Source organism: Chaetura pelagica, unplaced genomic scaffold (assembly GCF_000747805.2).
Source record: "Chaetura pelagica isolate M959 unplaced genomic scaffold, ChaPel_1.0 scaffold159, whole genome shotgun sequence".
Taxonomy (NCBI): domain Eukaryota; kingdom Metazoa; phylum Chordata; class Aves; order Apodiformes; family Apodidae; genus Chaetura; species Chaetura pelagica.
Window position 1 is genome coordinate 5,992,651 of NW_009954555.1, and position 14,101 is coordinate 6,006,751.

The window sequence follows — 14,101 nt, forward strand, 5'->3', positions numbered from 1 at the left end:
TTGTTTTTTCTCTGTGAAAGAACTCTTTCCTATGGTCTCGAGATACAGATGGAGTCGAGATACAGTCTGCACTCTCCGTATGAGCAGAGAATCAGTTTGATAAATGGAGACTTAAGAGCAAGTCACGGTGATATGGGATCCTTTGTGGTTTGCCAGTGTGAGGTCTGCCAGTGGAGCTGCCTGGATTTTCCATTTCCCTCCTTTGGGAGTTTTTTAACATTCAGTATTTTGGGCCACTCAAAATTATAACAGTTCACAGAAATTACTCCTTGCAAAAAAGCCCTGACTCAGGGTTTGGCTCTGGGTACTTTCACAAGGCTGCAGTTTCCAACTGTGCTGTGCCCTAAGGTGTAAATTGAGGAAGAACAAGATCCAGACAGTGCTGTGGAGGGAGACATGGTGATGAGGACTCCAGAAACTAGAGTAGGGGTGGAGGCAAGATAGTCCCTTTTCCATCAAAGGCACTGGCAGAGAGAATTTTTTTTTTCTGATTTCTTCAATTGGCTCTAAAACCAAGAGACTTTTTGAATCAATTAGGCTGAGTATCTATGATACACAAAGATGCTAGAGGAATCTTGTGTGGAGTTCAGTCTTTGGCAACAAAACACAATAATATTGAGTGTAAATGGCAGCAGAGTAAATGTTTACTGAGAAGCCAAATCCTGTTATTAGTTGTATTACTATTATTAGTGCTGTTATTGCTCTTCCCTGTTTTCTAGTTGCATCAAGAAAAAGTACAGAGAGCAAAAATGTACAGGCTTTTCCAGCACATTCATAAAAACAGATCTTGGCTTGGGAAAAGTGGCACCAGTTGGAGCTGTTGTTTGGTGCAGATCCCTGCCCTGTCACTTCTCTGTCCCCACAGCCAGCGGGACACCATGGGGGCAGGGGCAAGAGTCTGCTCAGCCCGAGCTGCTGTGCACTGCACCAGGCTGCGTGGTGCTGCAGGGACATTGCTGTTGGGAGGAGAGTTTGCAATGTCCTTTGGTCCTGCCCAAGGCAGCAGAGTCTCAGATGTTGCTTGGTTTGGTCCTTAGGGCAACGTGTCCTGCAGACAGAGGTGGCTGGAGGGGGCAGTTTTGCGGCCCTGAAGTCCTGATTGCTCCTTAAGTAGCCCCAGGGAACTGCTTTAGGGTGAGACTTGACAATGGGTGTCCCAGCACACACCAGAAAAATCCAAGCACTTTTATGGTGTGTTGTAGCCTGTGCTTCAGCCTTCAAAATTGATCCTGCTCTGACAGAAGTGCTCTATTTATCAGCCCACAAACAGTCCTGAGATAGGGTACAAAAGCTTTGCTGTGGTTGGTGCTTGTTGGGTCCTGTTTGTTGGAGCCATAGGTAATTACTCCCATACTTAACGAGCAGTGTTGCTTTTATTGATGAACAGAGGCTACGTGCTGGAAAGAGGAGGTAAGGATTAAGTTTTATGGCCTACTACCGCTATGAAAAGGAGCATCTAGACACCAGTTAATGTCCTCTTGATGGGATTAGCCATTGCATTAACTGCAACTCTGGATAAAATTGCTAAGTCTCTTATTTTAGGCTTTTAACTTCTGAAATATTGTAGATACAAAATAAATCCACTTTCATCTTAAATGCAAATGGCATTTAATTCTGGAGACAAAAAAAATCCAATGTATTTACATTTTATTTTGATTTATATCTCTTCTACATGGGTAAGAAGATTTCTTCTGAAGTCTCTGTTTCATGTTGGCGGAGTTCAAAGCTCAGGTAAATCTCAAATGTGTGATCTGGAATCCCTCTGGCTGTTGAACTTTCCTCAGCTTCAAGTGAGGACAATGGGGACTTTGAAGGCAGTGGCCTCTCCCTGTGAGGTGAAACACGGCTGGATCCTCACAGACATGGTGAAGTCTAAACATCTCTAAGAGTTCTTCTGAGGGGCTTTTCTGTTGTTTGTGGGGAAAAACTGGACTCATGCTGGGATTCCTTTTTTTCCAAGGCAAGTGTGTGTCATTGCCTGAAGGTCAGGGCCAAGAATTTATTTGGAAGGGGAAGGGAAAAAAAGGTTAATAAAACCAATTCCTGTGTGATCTACCAGCTGTGATGGAGAAGTTTCCCAAAGTCTGAAAACGTTTAAAACTCTCTGTATGGAAGAGAACTGCATGTACCTGTCACAGCGTCCCTGTCGCAGGTTCCTTGACATGGACACGTGGATCTTGGTGATGTTCTAAGTTGGCACTGAGTGCCTGGGTATCTGCTTGGCCAGGGATGGGTTTGCTCTAAAGTGTGGGGGTGAGACATCCTGGTCTGCAGCTCCTCAAGATTCCTCTTTTCCCGTTTGGACTTTAATCTTCTGATAACCCCTCAGTGCAGCGGAGGGGAAATGTCAAGGTAAATGAAGAGTTAGAGAGCAGCATTTCTCAGGGGAGAAATAACTTCTGTCATCAGACTTTTTTACTCTGTAGAAACAAGAAATAGGCAATGAGGTATTTCTGAAATCTTCTGTCAGTCAGGAGCAATCCCGACCAACAGCCCCATGTGTTCCTCCTGGCCCTGCCAGGGGCAGCTGCAGTGCAAGGGCTTCACAGCTGCACACAGAGCAGAAACAGGACAATGATCATAGGCTACCAAAGGTGGTTTCCAGTGCAACAAAACGAGGCAGTGACCAAGTGGGATAGATGATGCTTTTAAGGAAATTATGTGTCGGATGAGGGAATTACAGGCCTGCTTTATTCTTTTCGAGGGTTATGTCCACTTTGTGTTATTTTTAGGTGCCCTGTGTTGTCCACACACGATTTTTTTTTGTTGTGCTCAAGGAGGCATGTGATTCCCCATGAGTATTGTATTCTCAGTCCTCTCCCTGTAATTGACTTTAGAGAAGCACATTTTGAGGCATAATTTTTTTCAAATATTTCCAGAATATTTCTTCTAACCTTTTCCAGGGCCACCTTCCACTTCCCCCTTGCCTGGTGCTTGTGTTGCAGCTGTTGGCTTGTTGGAACTGTAACTGCTGGCACTGTGGCCCCCCACGGTGGTCTTTGACCTGTTTTGCCTGAAATCTGGGAAGCTTCTCCAGACAGGAGAAAAATTCAGGGTAATAATTTATTATGAGGCTCTGTCTCTCTTTCTAGGCTTCCTTCAGGACTCCAGTTTTTCCCAGCCAGTTTCTGCATCAGTAGGTTGCACCTTTGGGAGATGGAAAGTTAATTTCTCATCATTATGGTACATAGATTCAGAAGATGGAAGATTGTCCCCTTTTGCAGTCCCTGGACTCCAGGATAACTTCATAGCCAGAGAAAATAAAGTTAACAGTTTTGCAGGATAAAAAAATAGCATAATCAAGGCTGTGAGCGGGAACCATTTCTCAGTGCTGTGTGTGTTGAGGGATGGAGGGATTGGTGGAGGGGGCTTCGTCACCTGCATGCTGGGGGTGGTGACTGCCTGTGCACTGAGGTGGCACAGAGGGTGTCTGGTGTGTGACACCCTCCTGCTGCATCACAGCATGGCTTTAACTGCCATTGCTCTCTAGCTACCTTGGCTGCTTTTGGCTTTGCCATATTTGCTGTTCTCTTTCAGCAACCCCAGTTCTTGAGGCACTAAAACATAGTTTTAATGAAACGATACATCTGACATTTACCAAATCTTGATGTGACAATTTAAAGGGAACTAGTTGCATTGAACAGCCTCGTTAGTGTTGCAGTAACACAGTTAGGAGAACAACTCAGTGGTACCAGTAGTACCATGTACTCCTCAGTAGTACCATGATTCAAAAGGTCATCAGGCTAATGTCTACAATAGTGAGTCTGAATGTTCCTGTTTTTATGTACACCTGCACCTGTGAAATGGTTGTAATTTAATGTCTTTGTTTCCTTCCCCTTGCCCCTCCCCTTCTTTGACCTTCCTTTACTCTCTTTTCCTTTCATTGCCCCTCCTTTTCCTTCCTTTCCTTTACACATTAGGAGAAAATTCTTCCCTGTGAGGGTGATGAGACCCTGGCCCAGGTTGCCCAGGGAAGCTGTGGCTGCCCCATCCCTGGCAGTGTCCAAGGCCAGGTTCAACAGGGCTTGGAGCAACCTGGTCTGGTGGGAGGTGTCCCTGCCCATGCAGGGGGGCTGGATCTAGATAATCTTTGAGGTCCCTTCCAACCCAATCCATTCTATGTTTCTGTGATCTTGGTTGTTGAAGTCAAAGGCACTTTAATTTACAAGCACAATAATTGAGGCATATATGAAGCATCACTAGACCAAAATACCCTGCTCTTATCCAGTGGTGTGGACTGATGTGCAGCAGGAGGTGAGCATCCTCAGGAGTCCCCAGCAACGAGCAGATCCCGAGTGAGACACAGCAGCCGCAGGCTATGATTCTTCACTCTAAAAATAAGCCTGAAAATGGAATTTAGCATCTTCTTCCTGGCTGCAGCAGGAACAATTTGGGCAGAAGTAGCTCTTACGCTGTTGTGGCAATTTGTGATGGTAAGTAACAGGGGCAGAGGGAGGGAAGCATCTCAAATCTCATCAATACCGAAGACAAGGTTCTCTGCTCTGCAATTACTCTTTCTGTCCTTTCCCCTCCTTCCCCCAGGCCACAAGCAAGAAACCTAGAGATCAGACAGCTTTTAAATGCCACAGGCTTGTAAAAGAGAGGAAATCTAGATTTGTAACTTTGCTGTGTGCTACTTGGGTCTGTATGCAAGTTGACCATCCTGCAAGCTTCACCAGTGCAACCAGAAATACCTGCCAGTGTGTGCAGAGCCCTCATGCTGTGCTCCTGCCCAGCTGGATGGGCAGGACCCTGCTCTTACACTCAGGTGGGGGATCTGGGGCGAGCACATCTCTGCTGGCCATGTGGTGGCTGTGGAGGTTTGTTTGTTGGTGTTCCCAGCCTGAACCCAAGGCAGGGATTCAGTGTCTGTGGGCGAGGCAGGCAGAGGGCTCCTCTCCTCTATTGCTGGGGGGTCAGGCTGTAGCACTGCTCCTTCCTCTGTCCCTTTCCTTTTGTTTGCTGCTTTTGTTTCTAGGAGCAATAAACCCTGTCTTCTCGTTGCAATCAAATTTATTCCAAGTGGAGGGAGAGATGCTGTTGACCTTTCTGTGCCATCCTGGGGAATCAGCTGGAGGGAGGAAGTGCTGTAGCTTGTGTTTGGTGTACAGCAGGTACAGGTGAGGTGACCTGCTGGGAGGTCACATTGCCATTTCATGGACGTGGGTCTGGTTTTTGTCGCACATGATGGAAAACTGGGCTGTGATCATCCCCACCAGGGAGGAATGAGGATGAGTACATGGCAGCCAGTCTCTGTGTGGGTCCCCGGACCCCTCCAGCAGCATCAGCACCTCACTCTGCAAGCTCAGGCCTCTCAGTAGGTTGAGTTCCCTCTGGCTCACTTGCTTTCAGCTGTACTGTAACATTAGAATAGTATTTTATTATTTTCTGTTTAGTCCTGCATTAATGAAAAGAGCGCTGTGTAGCTGCAAAGTAGTAGCTAATCAAACCAAGTAAATTGCTGTTGATGTTGCAGTACTTGCTGTTGCTGAGGCTCTGGGTGCAAGGCAGTACAGAGAAAACAGTTGTTTTCTGTGTCCGATGGCACCTGCACGCCAGCCCTGCCTGTGCTGCAGGCTCCTGGGGTGGCTGTGGGAGCTGGTTGGGAATTGCAGTCCCAGGGTGGCTCATGCTCAGGTGTGTAGTTTCATCCCCCTCTTTCACAAAGGTGCAAATGAAATCCCAGAGTTGAGGTGGAGCAGCAAAACCTCCCAAGGAGATCTAGGTTGGAGTCGCAGTGCTGCGTGTCCTGCAGATCCCTCAGACCTCATCTGCAGAGCCTTCCCACAGCCATCCTGCTCTTGGCTGTGTCCATGGGCTGGAGACAAGCACAGGAGATCTTCCCTCTCTGCCTTTCTTACAGCAGCTGTCATTCTAAGAGAGGCTTCCCACAGTTTCCAATCCATGTTCATTAAGTTTGTGATGTGTATGTGCCTTCTGGAGAGTGAGTGCTGAGAACAGCTGAGGCAGGGCTTCCTTTGCCTGGACCTGGAGGTACCCTCTGCAGTGATGTGCAGAGACACAGCCAAAGGACGGGCTCTTGGCAGCGGATCCCGCGGCTGCTGATGGTGTTTGTTCTGATGGAGGAAGGGTGTGGGGTGTGTTGGCTGAGCGAGGTAATTTCAGCTGGCCGGTGCTGGTAGAAAACCATCATGAGCTTGTTTGCCTCAGTAGTGAGGTGCCTTTATGCACTTAATGGAGCACTGGAATGAGTTACTCTATAATTAACAGCTATTACATCAACGTTACTGCCCTATTATTATGTGATAAACATGGGTGAGGGCGGCTATCTTCAAATGGAACGTTTTGTTAGAGACAAATGAGGAGAGGGTATCTGCAGAAGCTTGTTCTTGTGCTTCTTTCATGGTATTGTGCTGTTAGAACCGTAGAAGCAAGAGGAAAGAGGTATGTTGTTCCAGCTGGGCCAGGCACTGATTTTTGCACCCTTGGCACAGCTCTGGAGTCACAATCCAATGTTGCATGAACACAAACCACTTAATTTGGCTTATTTATTTTAAGAGCTTCCTTGTCTTGGCTGGAGACAAAGATACTTGGTGTATTTTTCAGCTGTTTCCAGTATCACTCAGCTCTGTGTGGAAACACCAGGTGCCCAGAGAGCAGGGGGTACCTGGGGCAGCACGGCTGGGCTGGGGAGGGGGACCAGCAGCTGCCTGTACTTCATTTGCTCAGTTTGTACAAGTTCAGGTGCTTTACTTTGTCAAAAGGCTTCAGCCAAAGCTTTCCTGTGAATGTTGCTCGTTGCCACTGCTGCCAGTGTCTCTGCTTTTCTTTCTGGGTGTTCTGAAGCCCAGTGGCTTTGTGTGCCCGATGCCCCTCCACAACCATCCACAGCTTCTTCAGCCCAACACCTGCCCAGACTGTCTGCTCCCTCTGCAGCCTTGGGGGTTGAGCTGTGTATTTTTTTAGTATTACAGTAGAAATTCCCCTTTTGTGTGTCAGCTTAGCAGATGGCAAAACATTTCTGAGATGTTGTTGAACACCAAAACCGTGTTGAGTCTGCTGGGCAAGCGTCAAGATGCCTTTGTTGACGTTCCAAGGCATCATCGTGGTCTTGAAGCAGAACATGTTTTCAAGTGTTTTTGAAGTCCCATAGGTGCTCAAAAGAGAGTTATTCCATGTCTAGCACTGATCTAAGCAGGAACAGCAAAACCAATGTCTAAGCTAATGCTTTTTTCCTTCCGTTCTTTTTTGCTTGTTTATTGCCTTTTTATGCCAACATCCTTATTCTGGTGCTGCATTAGAGGGGGTTGTTATCTAATCCTGCTGATGCATTAAAAAGAGATTCTGTATAATAAAATAATAACAATCCTTTCTCTCCTTAACCTTTCTTTTCTTCTGATTTTCAGCATGTAACTGACCCAAATCATAAGATATCCTGTGAAAACACTAGCTATTTTATAAGATGTCTTTTTTTTTTTTTCTTAACCTATCACTGGCACAGTGACTTCATTAGGTACAAGATTCTCAAGTAAAATTTTGCAGATTGCCAAACATCAGTTAATCCCATTAACAGCAACTGAAGGTGAAAATTTGTATTGTGCCAAATACGGAGTATTGCTTTCCTGTGCAGACTTTTGCCCTCTGTGGTGCATTGCTTCACCAGCTCTCCTAGGGTGTTTTTTTCTTTTTGTAATCCAGAACTGTTTCTTTTTTTCAGACCGCAGAATGGTTCTATGATCCTGTACAACAGGAAGAAGGTGAAATACAGGAAAGATGGATATTGCTGGAAGAAAAGGAAAGATGGGAAAACCACCAGAGAGGATCACATGAAGCTGAAAGTCCAAGGAGTGGAGGTAGGAGAGCAGAGTGGAAATGGGTGGGCTGGGAACCAGCATCTCTCCAAAATACATCCAATGTGAAGTTGTCCACTCGTTCAGAAAAATATTTGCTGAATTCTAGCTTTCTTTCCTGCCCCTCCAAACACACACGTTCTTTGACTACTTTGAGTGAAATCTGAATGTGGTTTCACCATCCGGGTGCATCACAGCCATTGGGTCGCTGTGACCTCACACAGCTGAGGTGCCAGAGACAGACAGTGTGTGGCCATACTGAGCATCTCTGGGTAGAACATGTGCTGTTGGTCACAGGTGCTTCACAAGGGTAACCAAACACCATGAGGGCGTTGCTAAGCTTTTTTACATTATTTTTTCACTGTGTAAGGTTTGTATGTGCATGATTTGCTTCTCACTAAATACCAGCTAACTTTTTGGCACCAGTTGTCATAACTTTCCATATGCTTATGAAGTGTGTGTCTTAACAGTAGCAGAAGCTGAATTTCTGTTGAATTCAGACCAGAATCAGACTCTGCTTCATGGCATGTTTTGAAGGAGGCCTTTGCTCTATTGGTGCTATTTAGCCATTCGGAGACATTCAGATGGGCGATATCACCTGACCCAGTATTTCTGGAATAAGCTTGTTTGTTCCAAAGCACGTTGTTGTTTGACACAACTGTTGTTTCTTAGACTCTGTGTGAGAGAGCTGTTTGATTGCACTGATAGCTTCTGATGTTCAAGGTCTGCACAGATGTGCATAAGAAGTACATGTATTTAACTTCTTTTATATGTTATTAAATAGGAATTGCATTTTCTGATAGAAGTGCCACTACAGATCTTTGCCTAGCTTAGTTCCTGAGACAGTAGGGCTGTGTTCTCTGCCTTTATATTGAACCGGACCAAAGTAGTAGCAGGGTGTTATAATGTGTATATGTAGCCTTTGGCTGTGCCATCAGAAATACCCTGATCTTGGCCAATGAAGAGCCAAGCTGTAAGGGTACTTATTTGTGTAAGCTGTAGTGATTACTGGGGACATTGCTGTGGATAGAAACCTATGCTCGGTTGTGTGGACAGAGCCCAGCAGTGTTTGCAGTGTTTGGAATAGTTGGTGTTGTTCATGGACAGCCAAATCTTGACCTGTGGTGTGGAGGTGCATCCAACAGCTTTGGGCTGGACTTTGGGCCAAGCTGAGCTTTCCGACCTTGCTCCCTGGGCCGCTCTTGGCAGGTTTGTGTGGTACCAGCCTTCTTCCTGCCTGTGATGAGCTCCTGCACTCCCCAGTGTGGCCCTGGAGCTGGACTGAGCTTTTGGCACCCGTGGGACCATCTCCAAACCTGGTGCGGGGGATGTGGAGCAGCCGGGTGCCTGGAGTAGATCCTCCTGGGCCATTTGTCATTCTTAGGTTCTGTCAGCTTTAATGAGGTTTTGGGTTTTAAAATAGTATTAAATAGATTGCATTATATTACACCAGAGAGGCATAACTTTGTTCCATAATTTTTACATCCAATAACAATGTTTTATTATGACAAGGGGAAAAAAAATAATCAGCATAATAGAAATTGTGCATTGTTTTTGTTTTGGGTGTACGGGGCATGATCTAATTAATTCTGTGGACTTTAACAATGCAGAATACCAGAACCTGCCCTGCTAACCTAACCTGTAGGAGGGTGGTGGTAGCTGTGGGCTACCACACATACATGTGATTAGATACTTTCTGGCATGTGTTTTCAAAGATGGAACTATTGGCCCTAGTGTCTGGCTGTGGATGTGCAGGGCAATCACATTGACTCAACAGCTCTGTGCTGAACCCAGTAATTTCTGTTTTATTGAAGCATGGCTTGTGGAATGTAACTGACCTGAAATGGAAAGTGTCAGGAGCTGGAGAATACACAGCTTTCAGGGCTTCTTCCTGGGGCTGATAACATTTACCACTTAAGAAAACAAGTGTCAAAGTACTTGCTTTGTGATTTGGATGTGCCTGGGTTTGACCATTTGTTCCTACCTCTCTCTCCAGCTTAAGAGCCCTTTAGTACCTGATACTTTATCTCCCAAGAAGGTACTTATGCCCTCTCATTGAGTCATCCCTCAGTCTTCTGGCTGGGAAACCAAACAGACCCACCTCTGAGCCTCCTGGCACTGGCAGGTACAGGATGGGGCCAGTTTTACAGGAGATGGGTCTTGGGGAAGATGGAGAATAACCGGGCACAAACCTGGCTCCTGAGCCAAGCAGTGAAGAATTAATGGCAACCTTTACAGGGGCTCATATCTGGAGGAACACAACCTCTACATAAATCTGTGCTTAGTAGCACTAAAGGGGTATCAAAATCCAGACTGATCAGCTAAGTGTTGAAAAGAACTTAGTATTTTTTCCCCTGGGTACCAGAGCATAGAAAGGAACTGATGATTCAAGTTGTTGTAATTTATGTATGTAAGGATAGTAGAAAATCAACAGGAACCGGAAGATAGAGATTGAGGTCTGAAATGCAACTCCCACATAAATCTGGGTCTAGAAGAGTCAGGTCCACAGTAGAAACATCTCTTATACTGTGTGTGCCCCAAGATGTGTCTGTGGCTTCCAAATGCTGGAGGAAACCCCCTGTGCCTCAGCCCCTGCCCCATCCCTCTTCCTGGGCAGCATCTGACCCAGTGCTGCCCATCTCCCTTCTGAACAAGGCAGGAAAAGTTCATTTTCTTGACCTCTAAGTGCTGCTTGGGCAGAATTGTGTGCTTTTAACCTCCTTAATTCCTTGATCAGTAGACTCTGCGACTTCATATAGAATGTTATGGACTTACATTTCTGATACCATCCCAGTGGGAAACCATGGTCTTTACTTGGACGTGTAGGCAACAGATTTTAAATAATAAAAAAAAGCTTTTTTGGAAGTTGGAGTGATGCTGTAGTTAACCACATTAGGGTTTAACAGGGCATGAAATAACTGTCTGCCTTGTGGCACTGCCAGATCATCTCAGCAACTCTTGCAGCCAGGAGATAAATAGGTATCATCGTCGCACTGATGGAAAAATACTTGCGAAGCCGAGAGCCAAGAGCACCGACAGCATCCAGACAGCTCTGGAAATGGCAGCTAATGGGCACGAAGGAGAAACATTGGCCTGTGAAACTACTGACCAGCCAATTCTGAAAAGGGATTTATATTAGTGAAGTTAGCAACTAATTACTTCCTGAGTGTTATCAAAGTGACGGCTCCTGCGTCTTTCCAAATTTTAAATAAGAAGAAAAATGCATTTTGAAACAAGAAGTTTATGCCAGATACTCAGGGCTGTTGGTGTCTGTCAGTGTCTTCTAGAAGGATTTGGTGAGTAGGCACAGTACAGCTAAAGCAAATTTAGGACATAAAGAATGAACTAACTTAAATAGGAATATGCTAATTTAAATAAGGAATAAAAGGAATAAACTAATCAACCAAGTGGATGTGAAATGATAACTGCCTGAAATTCTCAATCTATTGTCTTGGTTGGCATCAATGCACACAAAGGTTTAGGATATTACTTTGTTAATCTGATGCACAGTCCTGTTAGAAAATGCCAGATAAACCAGAAAGGAGAAGTTAATTTGGCCTTTCCCTTAATATACCTCCATGTGCAATTCTTTGTGGAATCCATTAAAAATCTCCAATCCATGATCCTTTTTAAAATTCTAATTAATTAGGATCCCTGGTGAGGTGTTCCTAATCAATTCACATAATTAAAAATTTTAACTAATAAATAATAGTAAGGGGGGTGTTGCAATAGCTTCAGCATCATTCCAGGCTGGTGCCTTCCCAGATCCCAGAGGGTTGGCTCAGCCCATGCATTTGCTTTTCTTGAGCATGAACCTTTCCAGGTGCATGTAAATGGTGTGTTCATGTAGATTCATAGTGAACTGCTGCTAAATGGAAATGAGGTGACATTACCATGAATTTCCTTCCTTCTTCTCCTCTGTGTTTTGGAAGGCTGGTGTTTGCTGCCAGGCACCCGTTGGTGGGGATGCTCCTGTCCCTGTGCCGGGGCCCTGGCTTGTCAGGGAGAGTCCTTCATCAGCCCTGATTTAGTCTGACATTGCTAATTTCAGATCAGGGAGATCAGAGAACAAGATGAATGTGCCAGAGCCCATCTATTTGAAATATCTTGTTCTCTTGTATATAGATGTATGTACAATATGATAATTTTTATGAATTCCTGAAAAAAAAAGTAAAACTTGATTTAGGTCTTATTAAGAGGGAAACTCCCTCGTGGAGATGGAGATGCAGAGTATCAATTTTGTATGCAGGACTTGTATTTAATTAATATCATAACTGTCCCTTAACGCTGTTACAGATTAGTCCATGAGGACAAGAATAGAAATTTTAGATTATCCAATTACTGCACAAACTCTGGGACATCACTGTCAAAACTTTGCAGAAGGTTCCTCTAGTTCTGTGTCCAGCCCCACAGCATGGCCCTTCTCAGGGTAACAGGCTGCACGGCCAGGGTGGGGACAGCGGCGTTCCCTCGCCTCTGCTGGGAACAAGATGACTTTTCCTTTTAGTAAATGACCAAATGGGCTTTTCTGTAGTATGTAAAATAGCCCATCGTGGAATATTAAATAGCAAAATGTTTGTGTCTCAATTCCCTGCTATTGTTGGTGAAATTTACTTGTAAGTTATTACTGGTGGGTGAACACAGCAAGGGCGATGGGATGCTCTGGCAGCACTAACTGGGAGAACTATTCCTGGGACAGCCTGATCCAATCCACTTTAATTTACACAGGCTCTGCTTGGCCTCAGAGGTGAGCTGTGTAGTTTGCAAACCAATTAAGATTGTATTGTTCAGCCAGGCTGCTTAATGGATTCCAGAGAAATACTGCAGAATGGCTTTGTAGGAGAAACGAGGGTTTATCATGGAAGGTTTCTGGAAATATGACACAAGTATGGACAAGAGTCCCTACATCAAGACAAACAAGCCCAGCCTTGAAAATGGGGGAGAAAAACTGCTCAAGGAGGGATGGTTTGTCTACAAATCTATTGTAACAGTATTTTCCTTATATCTCTCCTAATTGACTTTTGCCATTTCTAACTGGGCTCCCCCTTAGTCTCCAATAACTTATTGGAGGGCTCAGAGTCCCACAGCATCTCCCTTCCTGTGCCGTAACGTGCCCGCCTGTGCCGCAGTGTCCCTGTCTGTACTGTGACTGCCCGTCCCTGCAGTGGACACAAGGGACATGTGCTTGTACAGAAACGTGGAATGTGTTGACTCCTGCAGAGTGGTGGTTGGGTTTTATCTTGTTCCCTATTCTAGGTGGTGTTTCTGTCATCCGGAACGTGGGGTTGTGACGGCATCTTAATGATTCATGTGTCTGGGGCAGTCCTGGGGAAATCGGAGAGCTGGTTCACGATTTCTGTAGGGGAATATGGATTATCATTAAATCTGGAATGGGTCTCCTGAGAGTCTCTTCTGAAGGGAATGTACATATCAAGAATTCGTTTTCTATATTGGGATCCTAATGTATTCACTTGCAGTAGCATAAATTCACAGTAAATGGTCGTGGGCTTTGGCATCTTTTCCTAACGCCCCATACATGCTGAGGAGCTTTATTCAACAGGCCTGTAACGCACCTAATCCTTTAATTGTTGTAGCTCATTTTATGGTGCATAACTTCAGCAATAAAAGCCTTCTTAATATCTGTTGTGTGAGAATGAAGATTCAGGCTGAGATCAAGGCTCGTGTGTGATGTTGGAGGAGATGCTCTACCCAGGTCTTGCGCCGCCGGGATCACATCCGCTTGGATCCTTGCCTTGGCTAGAAGATGGACATGCAGGTCGGATGCCTGCAGTTGTTTATTCAGAGATGTGCTGTGAAATATTTGGCTTTATTTCCTTTGTGGAGTAACTCATACCAAGCCACCAGTGCATTGCTGTACAACACTTCAAGAAAATCCCTCTTTGGCAGAGAACTTCTGGAGTTGAAACACTTGCTGCTCACAAGCAGGCTGGTGGCGTTATGACTTCTGGGCAGTGCAGTATGAGGGGAAGTAGGTAACAGATAGTGTGAAATGTCAGCAGGTGCAGGCAGCTTCCTTGGAATGCTTCTGGTCCAATGGAATTGATATACATGGGGCTTGCAGGATGTGGATGCTTTCCCTGGCAGAGGTTGGGACCGCTGGCTTGGTGAGGTCCCGTGGGCAATGCTGGCATGATCAGGGGCAAGAAAGAGGGTCCATGTTCAGTCTTGTGACAGAACACATGCAGAACTGCCCTAGTTGCTGCTCTTGCAAGGAAACGAGGGCCCATGCTTAGTCGTGAACAGTGCATGCTGCTATGTCTGTTTGGTCC

At 45.4% G+C, this 14,101-nt stretch overlaps 1 protein-coding gene across 1 annotated transcript in view; it reads left to right on the plus strand.

The window, feature by feature from the left end:
* The window catches only part of CAMTA1 (calmodulin binding transcription activator 1), a 252,265-nt gene that overhangs the window by 74,556 nt on the left and 163,608 nt on the right, over positions 1 to 14,101 (plus strand). The window contains exon 4 of the mRNA XM_010005211.1: positions 7,679 to 7,814. Coding sequence (XP_010003513.1) covers positions 7,679 to 7,814 — 136 coding nt within the window. The remainder of the gene's footprint in view (positions 1 to 7,678; positions 7,815 to 14,101) is intronic.